The following is a 17,292-nucleotide window of genomic DNA, read 5'->3' as shown; positions in this document are numbered from 1 at the left end:
CTGCTCCCTGAAGGGTTTGCTCAGCCCCATCCCTGCAGCCAGTTCAGCTGTGACCCATTTCGGCTTCAGTCCACTGCCGGCTCATCCCTGCCATCCTCACCCGCGGGAGGGGACACACAACCCTTTTTGGGGCCACACAACCCTTTTTGGGGCCACAGCGTTCCCCTTAACCCACATCCCTCCTCCCCTCCCCTCTCCATCCGCAGCGAAAGCCCCGCCGGCAGCACGAGGAGGGGATTAGGGCGAGACTAATGCGGGAGCCCCGCAGCCACCTCCCCCAGGCATCAGAGAAGCCGGCAGAAACCTTAAATCAAACGCAGCTAAGTACAATTGCGAAGCTGCAGGCACAGGCCTGAGAGAGCATTAAGCAGCATTATTATGGCTCGGCGTACTGCCGGTAGTGACATTACCGCAACTTAAAATGTTTGGGATCAGAACTGCAGAATCTATTCTTTTCTGTGGGTTTTGCCTGGGCTGCGTTTCCATTTTTCTGAAGAAAATACCTGTTTGGCTCCAACAACCTTCTGCACTTTGCTGTTCAGCTCTCCGGGGCTTTTCTTGCCTCCCTGCTCCCCATTGTACGTCAAACACGGACGGATGCTTCGCCCTCACTGCAGCATCCTGAAGGAGCTTCCCTGCTGAGTCCAAACATTTTCCCTTACCCGTCCTCGCTGCCAGGTTGTCTTTATTTGCTTCCTTTTTCTTTCTTTCTCCAGTTTCCCTTTCTGAAGTTGAATGACACTGTGCTAATTTGTAGCCCGACTCCTCCCGAGACTATTGAGATTAATTATATTTTTCTCATCGTTGGTGAATGGCTCGGCTATAATTACGCCTGGAAGTGCATTACTTAGGACTAACCCGAGAACAGCATCCTCTCCGGGGTGCCAGGGCATCGGCTGCTCCAAGGAGCTCTTATTTAAGGTGCTGAGCAACGGGGCCTCGTGAAGCTTGTGCTGGAGAGGAGCTGAGTACTTGCCAAATGCCACCCATCTCTGACCCATACCCCCAGCACCAGTGACGGCCCTTCCTCTCATAAGTAGCCCAGCCACTAATTACAAAACCTTGAACTGTGGTAGCAGAAGGAAACCCTGGAGAGAATTAGGGGCTGACTGCCTTGCATTAAAACTACCATCGTCCGTCGCTAAAAGCTGAAGTCGGTGCTGAGCACCCCCTGATCCTCCATGTGCATCTATCCTGCACAGCCAACAGCTGTGCCGAGAGCCAAGGGGTGAGGATGAGCTTCCCGACCCACTTCTCTGGCCTGGGAATTATATTTGAGTTGACCACGACACACCAGTGCCTATGGACCATTTGCCTCGGGTACCAACGTTTAGCACGAAGGAGATGGGAGCCGGTGTCTCCAGTGCATCCTTCATCCTCCCAGGGGAGCAGCAGAAAGAGCGATGGCTCTTGGCTGGTAGGAGAGGGCAATGAAGCACCCCACAGCACAAAGAGGACACCCTGCACCTTCAGTTTGAGCAGGCTGGAAAAGGGCTCCCTCCTCGGCTACCGCTGAAAACCGATAGTTGATCTCAGCGGTACTTGTTCAGCTCTGATCCATAGCCTTGCTCGCCCATTGACTTTACACGAACATTTTCAGCGAACGGGAGATACAAGAGGAAAGAAAGTGTTCTTTCGTTTTAATTGCATCGAAGAAAATTTAGGAGAATCATCTACTGAACCTAAAAACTATTCCTTAAGTGAGCTTACTTTTCTGTGTCACCGATAATGTTGTACTCTGTTCAGACTAAAACAACTCTAAGAATCCAATTTACTTGTCTTCAGTACACTGTTTTTAGCCTACTTTCCTCAGGAAATGGGGCTTACTTATGTGATTGTGCTGTTTATATATCTATATGCCATCACTCCCACACTAATAACTTTTGAACGTGTTGGCCAATTCCAACCAAATCTGACAGAGCGGCAGAGTTTTCAAAAATACTGAATTCTTACAAATTTAATGAAATACGTGGGTGGGCACATATTTTCCCCCACCAAGGGAAAGGCTGCAGAGTGAACTCAGCCATATTATTAGACAGAAGAGAATACACACACACACACATAGGCAGACGCACACCAGTGCTGTTATAAAATCCCCAGGTGCTGGTAAGCCAGAGCTCACGTTGGTATTAGACGGGGGATATTGCACCCCTGAGCCCCAAAGCCCCTGAAATGAGCATCACGATTCCTCCGCCAATGCACCCGCTGCCTATTTTGTGCATTTCTTTCCATTTGGACGATGCAGTTTGGTGTGGGCACTGCAGGGGAGTGTTTATTCATTTAGAAGCTTTAAATTTAATCGGACTAATTATATGAAAGCCTTGCTAGCTGGTTCTAGGTTTGTAAAACCTTGCTCTCTTCTGGTTCTGCACGCTGAGAGCCTGTGTCTGCACAAACCCTCGCAAAGGGGAAGAGCTTGAGCTGAAGCATCGCGGGTTTCGGACAAAGCAGCTCTCTCAGTTTGCATGTTGAGGTCCAAGATACCCTCCAAGACCTTGGGGCTGAGCCCACCTAATCCCACCTACCCCACATCTCCAGCAAAGCCAAAATCCTGCGATGGTGCCCGGCTGTAGCCAAACGGTTTGGCCGTGTCAATAGGTTTTGGGCCCTCAGCATAAGCCATTAACACCGGCAGCAAAAATTCCCGGGATGGATGTCACTCGTGGTTGGTAACCCAGTGCTAATGCACGGCACACGTCACGTTGGGGTCTGTCTGTCCCTGGCTCACGCAGCGAGAGATGGGCAGCGCGGCGGATCAATAAAGGGCTTTTCAGCACCCCGGCAGCCCTCGTGCACCGGAGGCGATGGCTGTGCCATAAACAGAGCCAAGCCCTGAGATCCCAGTGCTCGCTTGCTTCCACATGTGTCTAGTCAAGGACAGAGGAGTTAAGACCAAGCACAAACGGTGGAGGGACGTGGGCTGCGGGATGGAGATGTCAGGTCGCTCACGGAGCATTTTCTGGTGGGACCAGACAAAGCATCCTCGAAGTAGCGCACTCCCCTTCCTTTATTTCTTTGCATCTTCACTGATGATTGAAGGGGTCCTCTGGGTGGTCCCCAAATCCCACAGCCTTTCTCCTCCTCCACGCACATGCATAATCACGGGCTGCGTCCTCCCTCCCGGCGCTGCTGCTGCTCTCCAGCAGAGTTCAGGACCACGCTACCCCAGCCAGCACAGGGGAGGAAGGTATTCATGCCCTGGCATTCCTATCTGATTTGATTTTTTTCTTTCTCTCTCATAATTAGAAGGTGGAACATTATATGCATAGAGCTCATTAAGCATTTCCAGCATGGGGCGGGGGGGGGGGGGGGGGGGGCCATATTTCTTCGGGCTGGGGGTGTGCCATATTTCTTCCCCCTCCCACTCTCGTGGCTTTCCAGGACCATTACCACCTGTGGATGGAGGATGCTCAGGTGCTCAGACCCAGCATCCCACGGCAGACTAGAGCTCCACATTTGCAGGATTCAGGCCTCTGTATCGAGGCATTCCCATCCCCAGACCACAGGGAAAGATCTGGTCTTTCTGCTGCTCTGCAGTCTGTTTCCTACCTGGCAACCTAGTGGGATTTTTTTCTTTTTTTCCCCACAGCTTTGACAACAATTTGGTACAACATCAGCTTGAAAACATCATCAAGCCCAAATATGCTCCCAAAGCAGGCCTGGGAGTCTCATTCGTATTGCAGATAAGTCATCGGCAGACATGCTGATAAAGATTTCAAGTGTGACTCTGCATACAAATGATCCAGACCTAGCAATTAATCCAGCACAGGAGACTGAGGAGGTACCTGGGTTTTTCCCCTAACCCCAGCCCTTTTTTTCCCCAGCCTGGCTGCTATATGTAGCACTTGCTCATAAAACAGAAAGGAATGACCATGCTCTAATAAACCATCTCCCAAAAGTGACACAAAGAGCCCTGAATTGGACAGAGGAACCTTTCCTCCTCGGCTCTCACCCCTTGTCTGGGAGCTCGCTGCAAACCACGAAGCTCCGGGAGCATCTTGGAAGCCAGCTAGAAAGTGCTTGAGTTGGCCCTGCTCTGAGCTGGGAGTTGGACCCTATTTGAACCTAAATCAGACATAACCCCTTTCCCCACCTCCCTCCTGCTGGTTTTCAGCCGGATCAGATCCCTGCTCCGAATCCCTGAGGAGTTCCCTGATGGCTACAGCCAGCCCAGGGAGTGGGGACTTCTTGAGGTTTGTAGGGATTATCTGGGCACCCAGATCTGCTGCTTTCTAGCAGAGCCTCAGGCAGGGAAAACCCTCCCCAAGCATCAGCTGCAGCCAGCGATTTGACTGCTTTTCCACTCAAAACCTCTTTTGGGAACAGAAATAGCTGGGAATTCTCCCAGCACAGACCAGCCCTGGGATGGTTCCTCTTGGCTATAAGTCAGACAGAGGATACGGGCAAACAGCATCCAGGAGTAATTCTGCTAAGGGTATCATCCTGCTCATTAAAGGGGCTAAGGGAAAACGGGGTAAATAACCCAGTACGTCCTAAGCGACAGCAACCAGCCTGTGAGCCCCACACCGTGACCCCCAAGTGTGGTCCCACCACGGTGCAACCGCCTCTTGCACAAGCTGCAGCGAACACACCGTTCTGGGTGACCCTGCATGGCCTCGCCAGCTGGTCCGGGAAGGTTGTGCACCCACAGCCCACTCGGAGTTAGCAGAGGGACAATTCAGCATGAATCTACCCCATTTTGAACACTACCCATGAGGCTTGGGCAAGCCCAGCTGCTTGATTTTCCAGGATGCTGCCTGCTCCCGCTTTGGGGTCCAGATCACACCGACTGCCGCCTGAGCCCACTGCAATGCGTGCTTGCCTCCGGCAGCTTCCCTAAAATATCCCTCCGAGCACATATTACCGCAAAAAGTCTTATCCCACTCCTCCCATCAAACCACAGCTGTTGGGGCAGGACCCCTGCCGAGATGCCGCGTTGGGACGGGGACCACCTTACCTGGATGCCGCGATCTCCGCTTTCTGCTTGGCGATGGTGGCCGCCCGCTCGGCCGCCTCGACGGCCCGATCCACCTTCTCGCGGATCTTGCTGGCCCGCAGCGGGATGAGGTTCTTCCTCTTGCCGCTGACCAGGATATTCTGCTTGTACTTGCCCTCCTCCTTGGTGCCGTCGGGGAAGGTCATGCAGCCATAACCGTGGCGCTTGTTGTTGGCCCATTCTCCCTCGTACTTCAGCCCGTCCGAGCGTTGGCTCACCCCGAATCCCGACCGCTTGTCGTTCTTCCACTCGCCTACGTAGATCTCGGTGGTGGTGGCATCGATGTCATCTTCGATGACGGAGAGCTCGGCTTCGCCCTCGCCCAGGCTGATGGTGGAGTTGATGTCGCTGGCGGTGGAGCTTTTTTTTCATCCCGGCTTCGCTCCGGAAAGAGCTCTGCTTGCTCCGCTGGCTGGCCAAGGAGCTCTTGGACTCGGACTTACGGAGTTTGAGCCCGCTCAGCAGCGACCGCCGGAAGATGCCCTTCTTCTTGCTCTTGAGGATCTCGGCATCACTGTGGGCCATGAGGACGAAGCCACCCCGGGAGACGGCGGGGCTGGCGCGGGGTGCAGCGCCGTGCCGTTGGTGTGCTCGCTGCGCAGGGAGTTGATGGACGTCCTCAGGGGTGACCTGATAACCGCAGCCATGCCGTAGGGAACGCTCTGCCGGACGCCGTAACCCTGGCGCATCCCTCCGACCCACTGGCCCTGGTATGTCCCTGGGAAGAGGAGACAAAAGCAAAGAGGGGTTTCATGGCATGGCATCCCGTGGACCGCTAACAGCATCAAACTCCTCCGCGAGCCCATTGTTAGCGGGAGCAGCAAAGTGCAGCTCTGGATCCCAGTCCCACCTCCGTGACAAGGACCGTAATGTCACGCTGTGGGAGGCAAAAATAACGTCTTGGTTGGATGGCAGGCATGCACTTCAGCTGCGGCGCGGAAATATTTGAAACCAGCCAAGGCATCACCGAGCACGGAGCGATGCTTCGAGGAACTGCCCCTCAGATCAACCCCTAATTTGAAAGGGAAGGGAGTGGGGACACGGGGTAGGGGAATCGTTATCCAGGAGCAGACTCTGATCCTATCCGTGCTGCCGGCAGTGATCAAAGCGGGTGGTATATTACGATGGATTTATTTACATACAGAGTGCCTCTCATCCCGCGCGTGGTGGAAGGGAGCGGCTCTATAGAAATAAAGGCCTCACGAGGAGAGATCCATGTGGTTATTCTCCTCGGAAATGTGCCCCTGTTTGAACTCCTACATTTGCGTGGGCACTTACTGGAGTTGCTTAACTGGTCGTTAGCGGGATGAAACGCACAGGGGACCTCACCGCAGCACTGGGAAGGGAGGCACAAGAAACCCATCCAGCCTGGGAAGCACAACCGGAGCATAACGCCCGCCCTGTGCACCGAAATGTGCGGTGGTTTATAATCCCTGCCTGGTGTTTATAATCCCTTCCCCTCCTGGAGCTCGGCGATTGGCACGCTTTCGTGTTTTATCCTAGCCGGTTGAACTTGTTTTTATTCTTAGGTCGGCTTAATCTTTTCTGGACTAGCTGGAGATGTAGTGATTCACTGCTCGCCTAAGCCCTTGCAGGGCACATTGATGAGCCCGAGGACGGCTCCTCGCCTGGCCCCGGTGCTGCTGGGGTGCCGGTCCCAGCCCCGGGCTGCCCTGGCTGCCTCCCATCCCCAGCCGGTGATGCCAAGAGCCCGGCATCGTGCCGGGATGGGTGCAGGCAGCACCAGGGTCTCCCCTTGTGCCAGCCCTGCTCCCGCACCCCACGGGAGTCTTAAAATAGATCTGCTGAAATAGTGAACCCTGTGTGAACTGGACCGAACCGGCCCCAACGAAAACGGCTCAGATGATTACCACCGGCTCAGTCTGATAAAGGCTTTCCATCCCCTCTCTGCACAAGATGCGAGCAACCCATCGGGTCCACCTCAGCTGGCTCTGTTGGCTGCAAAAATATTGTTCTCTGAGATATATCTGCCTTCCTGTGGGGTTTTCCCTCTCAACATTTTCCAATATCCTAGCAGAAAGGATTATTAAAACGGGCTGTGCTGGCCATCCCCATCCCAGATCAACCCTACTCTCCCTGCAAGGAGGGATCCTAACCCCACAGCTGTGCATCTTTTTGCTCTGTTTCATTCCTCACCCCGACCCCAGGACTCCGTCAGGGGTTTCCACCGCCCTGTCCCCACCTCTGGAGATGGGTACGGGCTGGAGCAGCTCAGGCTGAGCACGGGAACTGCTTCCTGAGAGCACGAAACCAGCAGCCGGGCATGTTTTGGGGTGCATTTTGGGGTGCATCAGCTGTCTTTCCCAATAGCTGCCAGCACTTTGCACACCCCCCCCCAGGGCTTAGGCATCCTTCCCAGTGCTCAGATGCAAGCAACCCCCCAAAGCGCTACATTATCTGGGTGACAGCCTTGTGCACCCCAAAAAGATGCCAGGCCCAAGCTAGGGGACCCCACGAAGACTGCTTCGGTCGGAGGAGGGACATGGAGAGGCAGGGCCAGGTGGGCAGGATTTACCGAGGGTTTATAGGATTAGCACCGGGGAGGGAGGCAGAGCACCGGGATTATGGCAGGCACTGGCAGGGCAGGGCGAGGAGGTGGTGGCAGTGCTGGCGGGGAGAAGGATGGGGGACAACCGGCAAGACAGCTGGCAAACAGCTCGGAGGAGACATCAGACATGTCCTGTGGTTGGGTGTGAGCGGTGAGCCTGGCTTGCCCCAGTCCACTTTGGTGTCCCCAAGAAGAGGCAACAACTGATGCCATGCACCCACGGCTCTCCCCACGCCCAGCGGCACCCCGGAATGGTGCCTGTGGCAGGGGAGAAGCCCACCAAGCCCTCCGTCCATCCCCTGCAGACCTGGCACCATCTCGCTCCCCTTTCTGGCTCCTTCCCGGAGCATCTCAGCAGGACAACCTATTGGGGTGATGGGCAGCAGCTGGGTGAGACAGATTTCCCCCAATACCCTGAGTACCCCTGCAAAGGGAGCCCCCAAAATGACTTGGGATGGCCTCATGCCATGCTCAGCCTCCTATTTCCCCTAGAGATGGGTTCAATGGGGTTCAGGGAAAGAAGCCAGCGTGGGCAAGGGGACAGGGAAAAAAGGTCCTACACGAGACCAGGCAGAGCCTGCCCGGCCCAAGTCCTGGACTCCCTTTCCCTTGGTTGAATCCCTTGACTCGGTCCCTGGCCCCAGGCAGGTCCCTTGACCTCCCCGTCTTCTAGCAAATCTCCAGCTGAAGAAAAAAAAGCGGATTAAACTGAAGCACCGTAAAGCAAGCACGGCCCTTTGCTGAAAACCAGAGGCAGTGGCAAAGAGCAGAATAAAGCGCTCTCGGAGCAGGCGTGACCGCGCATCTCAGCTGGAGCGGAGACGGCAAATTGGTCACAGCAAGTTACAGCTGCACGTACCTCCGGCAAGGCAGAGGTGCCCGGGAAGCTGTCATCTTTGCATGGCCTTGAAACCTACTCCTAGAATTGCACGGCTGCCAGGAGCAACCTCTGCATCTCCTCGGCAAGGCTGATTTTTCTAAGCAGAGGATGCAAGGACTTGAGGAATCATCCCATCCAGCCAGGCCATCCTGCTTCTCCCCTTCCAGCATCATGGAGCAACTCCCAGCAGAGAGCAAAACCCAAAGCCCAAGTCTGCTTTCATGGGTGTCCTTGATCTCCTGGTTGCTTTCCTGCTGGAGATAGCAGCATCGATTACCTCTGGGGATGGCCTAGGAGGGCACGCTCACCACCCTGATGGCCACCTTCATGGCCACCAGCAGATCAAAGAGCTTCCTTCCAGGGAGCTGAGTTCATCCGTCCTTCCTCATGCAAACAGCACTCCTTCCTTCATCTGACTTCATTATATTCTAAACCCCTAAATATCCCAGGATTTGGCCATGAATACTGGAAGGTCTCAGAGCCATCTGATCTGCATTGCTAAGCACTGCCACCTCCTCCCCTTGCACTGCTCAGCTTAACCTCTGCCCCCTAACATTTGCAGATATATGCACAAAGCTTAATCTCACAAGGAGCCAGGAGACTCTTTCTCCCTGCAGAGGAAACCGGATTTTATGATTTTCCACTTTACGTGCCAGGATGGACCGGCTATAGCTGTTCCAGAGCTAGGGAGCTGAGGAGGGAGCGTGCAACGGGAAGCCCATGCAGTGGGGACTGTAGGATGGGGCTGGGTGTAACGGGATGAGCACGTCTGATGCAAAAAGTCCCCAGATTGATCTGCTGAGGTGCTGAACGGAGGTCCTCAAGGACTTCAGTGCAAATGTAGAGAGTTGAGCACATCCCAGGGTCGGGGCCAAAGAGCAGATGCCCTCTTTTAACTGTGTGCAAGAGGGGAACACATCTCTGTTCGGATGGGAAGCAGGGAGGAAGCCAACGTTACTGGAATCCTGGCCTCCAAGATGCCACAAATATCCATCCCACTTCTGCGTGGCCCTTTTGCACTGGGCAAAAAGGACAAAGAGCAGCCAAGAAAGTCTTGGACATGGAAAGAAAATCCTCCTGAGCTAGGTAATTTGTGACTTACTACGGTAATACAACTAAAACAGCAGCATTGTAGCTCTTTCCTTACTACCAATATTTGCAAAATGCTTCCCGAAGCATTAATTGCATGAGATTAATGGAGTGATCGCATCGGGGAAAATGCAGCATCCATTACGCGGTCAGGGCAGCATCGTGCAGGCAGCCGCGGGCAGCCGAGCTGTGCAGCCAGGGGTAGGGCTGGGTGGAAGTCACGGACAAGAGCAGATGCACAATAGGAGAGCGCAGGACAGCCAAGAAATCTCAGCCATCACCACGATCCTGCTGCAATAGGGCCAGATCCTGCCCTGGGAATGGGAATTTTGCAGCAAAATCAGAGTTCGAGGGAATAAGCAAGGTTGTGCTCTCGCTCGCCGTGGTTTTACCCCAGGGAAGATTTCTTGACTCCTGGTGTAATTGCTCCAGCAGGATTTGGGCAAGATAAAGGTGATGCCAGGAAGGGTGGGGATGTGGCCACGCGCGTGCACGCCTGCAGAGCAGAGATAAGGAGAGGGCATAACCTGAGGCTAGGAGAAAATAACTGAAGTCGTCCTGAAAGATGGATCAGCGAGAATATTCCTCTTTTGGAAACAGCAGATGGAGCGTGAGAAAGGGAACGGGCTCGTGGGAAAGACAGGGAAAGTCGGGATGGGACGGAAACATGGAGAGAAGATAATGGGCAATGTTGTTGGCCACTCGTGCTCTTAAGCCTGGGGTTTGGGGGTTTTTTTTGGCTCGCTGCCCTTGGAGTAAGGCTGGCTTGTTTCCAAAAGGCTTTTAAAACTCCTGCAGGAATGTCCATTGGCTTGAGGACCATGCGGAGCCCCATCCTTGGCTGGAGTCAGCTGGGCTGAAAGCAGAAAGCGGGAAGTCGTTGGCCTCCAAAGCATCATTCCTAATTCTCCAGCAGAAGATCTTACGTCTTGAGAAATGCCAAGTACCAAAAAGTAATCTAATTTGTTGCAGTTATTCAGCGCTTTCTCAGCATTTGGCTCAGGAGGCTAAAATTCATTCTGGGAAGAGAGCAGAGAGTCTGCAGGGCTGCTCCTGTTGTCCCCATAACGCCAAAATCCCCCAAATCAGGGTTAGCCCTGCTTTGCACCTTGCAGAAATGGGGAGGCGAGCGGGACCCCATGCAAAGCCGTCGGTGAGATGGCTGGGGGCAACCCCTGCACCTCCACGTTCCCTGCTGGAAACAGGGACAATGCAGCAGATAATGCAGCAATTCAGCCGAGTATTGGGAAAACTAATTAGCTCCTGTTTGCAAAGTGCTCTGGGAGGATCTGAGGCATTACAGACACCAGGAAGAATGACAGGTTTCTGTGTATTTCCTTGGCTTTGCCAAAGAGTTTTTGGGGATTTTCCTGGGGAGCGAGGAAGGAGGAGACCCAGCTCCAGCTCCAGCGCATCTCCCCGGGGTACAGCCACTGTGGCCGGGCTCACGTGGGGCCAGGACCATGGAGGGAGCCGCTGGCTCTTGCAGACAAGGTCTTCATCATGGCTGGGAAGAGGCAACCAACTCATGGCTTGCTCTTCCCGCACGCAGGCTGAAACCTCAGGCAAGAAGAAGAGTCACTTCATTGATGCCATTTGTCTCCGTACCAGGTGCCTTTTGCACAAAAGAGGGTGATGGAGAAGGAAAGAAGACCTGAAACATCTAGAAAATGACCTTTCTGGCCCAGGTGGACGTGGCCTACAGCATTGAACTCAGCAGATGAAAGTGAGAAACGACGGAGGGTGGAAAGCACCCGGCTTTGCCACTTGCTGCCCCGAGCCAAGGGGCTGCTTGGCATCCACGGTCCTCTCCTGCTTACAGAGAGATGGAAAAGGCCAACAAGGATGCCTGGGGGAGTCCGGCTTTCAGACAAATAAGGAGCACCAGGAGCTCCCTTAGGGCACGCCGGAGCAAAAGGTGGATTTTGAATGATACAGGGGGAAGCCTCAAGGGAGGACGATGGGCTGCTCACAGCCCAGCAATGCGTGCGGTCCTTCCCTTGGCCCAAGGAGGGATCATGCACTTGGATATGAACTTGGTCCTTCTTCTCCATGGCATTGGAAGGAGACAGGAGTCAGGATTTTTTGGGGTTGCAATGACTGCATTTTCTTTCCTCCCTCTCCCCGTACCCAAGGATTTGGCATTTTGCAGGCTGCTGAGCCCTCTGGCTCCAGCCCAGGAACACCATTAAGTCCAAGCTTTACGGACTGAAGGCGGCTCACAGGCTTTTCCCGAACGGAGACGGCCCGTTCCGTGTCCTGCAGGACGAAGCTCTTGGCAAGCACACGGGGTAAAGCACGCAGGGAGGTTTGCACAGACCTGCCCCGCCTTGCTCCACTTCAGTTTCCCCTATGGAGAAATTCAAGCAGTTATTTAGGACGTCGTACAGCATTCTGAGGCCCGTGGACGCATACACACTATTATCACAACATGACCTCAGAAAAAGTCGAATGCTTAGAAAAATATTCCTTACCCATCACTAACACTGAGATAAAAAAAAAAGAACACAAATAACCCACTGTCATGGGTCAGTGCAAGATATTTCCAGGTTAGCTAAAATAATCAGCGACACGGGCACAGCTCCCCGGGCTTTCACCGAACATGGGAGCAGCAGGCTCCAAAGGGAGGGTTTCTCTGTAGCCTCTGCCCCATCCTTGAAGCACAGCCAGATCCGCCTGGTACGGTGACTGTGTTCGGCCACGGCAGCGATCCAAACCTCCCAGCTCGCTTTCGCCACTCAGCGAAATTTGGGAATGAGGTTCGAGTTATCCAAAGTGCCCGTCCACTTTTCTAAACTAAACCGAAATAATTAGACCTTGCAAATTGCTAGTTTATCTTGCGATGGATCCTTCCTGGTATGCTCGCCCCCTCCTCTTATCTCTGAACTCTGCAGCGTATTAATTAAAGATGTCTGATGGCAATAATTAGGCCAGTCTCTTGAATTACGACGGAAGGAGCAAGTTTTACAGATATCACTTTCCAGCTATTCGATATCAGAAAAGCCCAGGGAGGATTCATGCACAAATCATGTTTGGCATCTCAGAAACATCTATCCCATAGAGAAGGTGTATGAGAGAGAAGAGAGGACCGGAGGATGCTCATTCAGCCTCAGTCCTGATGGTGTGACGATGGGGACATCCTTGGTGGCCACTCCAGCTGACGTCCAGCAGTCAGGGGACCTTGCTGGTAAAAATGTGTCCCCCGAATGTGCTCCCTGCATGTATGGGTCCTCTCGAGCATGCACATGGGTGCATCTTTTCTGCCAAGACATGCCAAGAGCCAGCCTTCCTGCACTATCACTCCTGGCAGCAGGACAAGGCGTCGTGCTGGGTGACTTGCATTCCCTGACCTGTCCCCAGCTGCCGGTCGGAGAGCAGCCATCGTCCCCCAAATGCTCACCTAAATCCCACACAGGCATGACATGGAGGGCTAGGACTTGCCACCTGCGTTGCCCACTGCGAAAGGCAGGAATCGGTGACGGTGCATGTGTGCAACACCACACGGATACGGCATCAGCGGCAAATTATCTCCCCCACCGCAAGCCCTGCCGAGGCTCTCCATGCCTCTGGCCATCACCAAGCCATGCTAAAAACACGGTCAGATCCTTCTGCTGTGGCTGCTAATTTGCCAAAAGTATGCTCTGGTAACTGCTTACAGAGGGGAAGAAATAAAGTATGGACTTTTGAGTATGCAAATATAATCTGCAGGCACAAACACGTGATGGATGTTAGTCATATTGCTTAGTGCGAGGCTGGATACATCCATACACGACGGGCACAGTGAGGTTGAGGCATCTGTGGAGGAGAGAAGGGGAAGAAAGAAAGGAGAAGGGAGAAGAGCAGAGCAGAGAGAAGAGGAGGACCAGAGCAGAGCTGTCATGGGCTGCTTTGCCACCGCCTGGGTGCCGGTAGCGTTAAGTCTCTTGTTGGGGCTCAACAAATAATAAATTATCACAAGTCTGCAGCTCATATTAGCCTGGTTAGCTTGCACATTTAAAAGCTAAATGGCAGGGACCCTCCATCTAAGGAAACAAACCCGTGGAGTTGTTGGGTTTGGGTGCCGTACGGTGGGAGATCACTTTGCAAGCAGGCAGAGATGGGTGCGGGGCCGGTCCTGGCAGAGCCAGCGCCTCGCTGGGCACCTCCGCAGGAGCAAGGGCCGGGGGCTGGAGAGGGGAGAAGGATTTATACAGCCTCACGCCACGGCCAGGGAACCTGCCTCCTCCTCCTCTGCGGATGCAAATAACAACATAAAGTGACTCTGGCCCAAATACCGCAGAACAGGGATTGCTCAACCCTTCTCCATAGGAAAATCATCTGAAAGGCAGGTTCATATGTGGTGAGAATGCTCGTCTCGGGGATACGAGCCCCATCCAAAACACGGGGAGTCCTTTATATTCTCATTGCCGTGATGCCGGCCCCAAAGATACTTTGCAATCAGGAGATCAGCAGAATGAAGCTACTCCCTTCGCTGGCAAGCAGTAATGTGCGTCGTGATATTGCAAAGACTGATGAGATTTGCACTGACAGATGGGAAACTGAGGCACGGAGCAAGATGAAGGACGAGCTCCTCCAACCAAACGAGGTGGGTGCCTCCTTCTGCCGCGGGCACAAAGTGGCTTTGCACAAACCTACGGCAAGGCAGGGAAGGGGGCAAAGCCCCGAAGCTGATGTCCGACCTCTGACGACAGCCCCCGCCGCAGGAATTAAGCCATTTTCTCCAGGGATCACCCAGCGATGAATACGTGCCTTTATAACGTTAAGGAGAAGCCACTCCAGAAAAAACACAATTGGAAATTCAGCTCGGATAACACCTGCGAGAGGCGCAGCCCCCCCAGACCCATGGCTAGGTTTGGGCTTGCTTGGCAACAGCTTCCGAGGCATTTCGGGTATTTGTTTTGAGGGGGAAAAACGCAATTTGCTCTCCACTGGGTGCAGGAAAAGGCAAGTCCGTCCTGAGCATCCCCTCCCTCTTCCCTCTCATTGCTTCTGCACCTCCTGCTTCCCCGAGCCTGTTTGCGTTCGTTAGCAATGGCCTTTTCCAGCCAGCACTCGGAGAAATGCTTCAAATCATTATAATGACAATCAAATCTCGGCATCGCTAATTCTGATGGGGCTCATAATGCGTCTCAGGCCGGTCGTGATTTTTCTTAAAGCTCCAGATCTTGGAGTTGGGGGAAATAGAGGTTTTCAAAGGGAAAGAACTAAAGAGAGAAATTTCTAGTCTTCCTGGGAGTGGGAAGCGCTGGGTTCGCCGGAGCCAGGGAATGTCAAGGGAGCATCGGGGTCCATAGTTTTGCCCACGGCAGCTGAATTCCTGCGGGTTCAGCCACCGATGGGAGCCAAAACCAGGACAAGGCTTTAGCACAAGGGGTGCGAAACACATTAATATATCGCTCAGCACCTCTATTACGGCTAACGTGCTCCTCTCACAAAGCAGAGTGAAATCGGGCTAATGCTTAGTCCGTTAATCCTCCAGCGCTCTAATCCCTCATCGCAAACTCTGTGATCTCAGCCCATTTCTGAGCAGAGCTCACGGGAGTAAGGGCTGATCCTCCAGCGCTCACAAACGACGCTGTGTGCTGGCCCCGGGTTTTGGGGGGCTGCATCCCCTGCGAGGTGTGGGAGATGCTCAGCAGCATGGGATGCGGCCGAGCTCCCCAGGGATGCGAGGCTGCACCAGGAGCAGGGATGGGACGAGGCGAGAGCAGCATTTCTTTATTTCCTGTGAAATAAATTATCAATCCCTTAGTCGCTCCAGGGAAACACCTTGCAGACCCAAAGCGATGCCCTGAGCAGGAAATCATATCTATAGTGATCATCTCGGTGCGAATATCTGCAAACTTAGGGACCTTGCTCTGGCTGTTCACTCATTCATGAAAATTCATCATGCTCTGCTGTATGCTAAAAGTAAGTGGAACCTCTTCAGAGAATAATTTGGGGAAAAGAGTGGCTGCTCTAAGGGAATGCTCATGCATCATTTGCAATTTTTAAGGATTTTTTTGATTCAAAAGCCAGAATCTGTCTTTGAAAAGCCAGTATCAAATCCCAAAATATAATCGCTTGCCATTCAAGTGGGTTTTTTTCTCCAAGCTCCCCTTTTTTGTTAACAAATACTTTAAGTTAACCAGCTTAGGTAAACTAGCATCAAAACTCTCCTGTAACTATTGCTAACTCCTGCAAAAAAAAAAAAAAAAAATCTCCTTTCCTGGTTGGGATTTCAGTCAATGGCAAAGTCAGACCCCAAACAAGCAAAACCTGTCCAATCTCACAAGACAGATGCTGAACCACCCCGTTGCCCCCTGTAAGACCACCACCAACCTCATCCTGCCCAGCTTCTGCATCTTCAAGTCCTGCCTACATTAATACAGCTCACTCATCTACATCACCCTTACCTGCCTCAAAGCATTGAAAATTAATATCAGGTTCATTTTCAAATCAAGGCATTTTTAAACAGAAGGCATCTTTAGCTCTCATCTGCGGGTTTCCAAGCCTGTAAGAATGACTTCTCTGCAATAGTCTGGGTGGAAACCTTCCTTCAAAAATGAAGCTGAGAATCTTGCAAAATCACATGATTCCACAAGCTGGAGCTTCAAGGGGAAAAAAAAAATGTTCAGCTACAGGAGCAGATGTCACCCAACCACGAGGAGCCCCATGGGATATCAAATCACACACAAATATCCTGAGATTTGCGTTAAAAGCCATGAGAAACCCACCCCAGCTTCCCCAGTGAAAGGATATTAAAATTGTGCTTCAGGTCTTAGGTCAGCCTCTATTAAGGGTCAGGGAGAGGCGTGTAAGGGGGTCAGACTGCCCCGAGGTTGGGGTCCTACACCATCCCCTGCACCATCACACGCTGGCTATAATGCTCGAGAAGACGGAGTGAGGGTCTAAGCCTGTCTGGCCATTTCTGTCTCCTGTACTTTTCCCTGGGGTCAAAAATCCTTCTTCCTCTGTCCTGAGCTGTACCTGAAACTAAGCAGCATGTTCCAGTGAGATAAGTAATTACCATGAGTTCATGTCATTTATTTTTAATGACGCCGGTCAGAGTCTTCATTTAGTATTTTGATTCATTTTTTCTATGTTCGGCGGCTCCTGACGTTTCAGTTATTGCTCTCCTATAACCACTGTTGCACTCTGCAAGCATCTTCTGTACCAAATCTAGATAGCGAGATGCTTCATAAACAAATTTTGTAGCTTTTTTTTTGATTATCAGATTCTTAGGGGGTTGTTAGGGCCAGCTACGGCTGTGTCTGAATTCTGCAGGAACCGGGAGGATTGGGGATGAGGGCGCACTTGTATTTGCTTGTTTCCGCCCACTATTTAAAGTGCATCAACAATTCCTTCCCGGCAGCAAAATAAGACGAGAGCTGATACTTTTAAGGTAATTCTGACATCCACGCTATGAATAGATCGCACGGAAATTTGCCTTTGCTAGTTGGTTCCCTGCAGCTGTAGAGGAACCCATGAAAAACCCTGGTAAGGAGAGAGGCAGGAGGCAGCCCTCGGTGATGCCCTGCCCGGTGGTGGTCCACCGAAACCCACTCCTCGACTCAGGCCAGGGGGTTGCGGCCCCTTCCCGGCCAGGCAGGTCCCCCTGCAGCATCCCTGGTCCATCCCCCCAGAGCAGCCCTTTACGTGGGCAAGGGGGACTGCTTTTGTAAAATATTTCATGTTTTTCATCTCCTCGACCATTTCAAAGCCATTTGGTTGGTAGCTCCTGGTGCAGGTGCTAAGAGAGCGGCTGGAGGGGTCACC

At 52.8% G+C, this 17,292-nt stretch overlaps 1 protein-coding gene across 1 annotated transcript in view; it reads right to left on the bottom strand.

The window, feature by feature from the left end:
* Positions 1–4,953: 4,953 nt before the first annotated feature.
* Positions 4,954–17,292, bottom strand: part of LOC104162908 (junctophilin-3-like) — a 17,295-nt gene continuing 4,956 nt past the window's right edge. Inside the window, 3 exon segments of the mRNA XM_009701746.1 lie at positions 4,954–5,359; positions 5,361–5,559; positions 5,562–5,714. Coding sequence (XP_009700048.1) covers positions 4,954–5,359; positions 5,361–5,559; positions 5,562–5,714 — 758 coding nt within the window.

The sequence above is a fragment of the Cariama cristata genome, unplaced genomic scaffold, assembly GCF_000690535.1.
Source record: "Cariama cristata isolate BGI_N322 unplaced genomic scaffold, ASM69053v1 scaffold26726, whole genome shotgun sequence".
In the NCBI taxonomy this organism is placed as follows: domain Eukaryota; kingdom Metazoa; phylum Chordata; class Aves; order Cariamiformes; family Cariamidae; genus Cariama; species Cariama cristata.
Note: the sequence above shows the minus strand (reverse complement) of the source record. Positions and strands in the feature narration are given on the sequence as shown.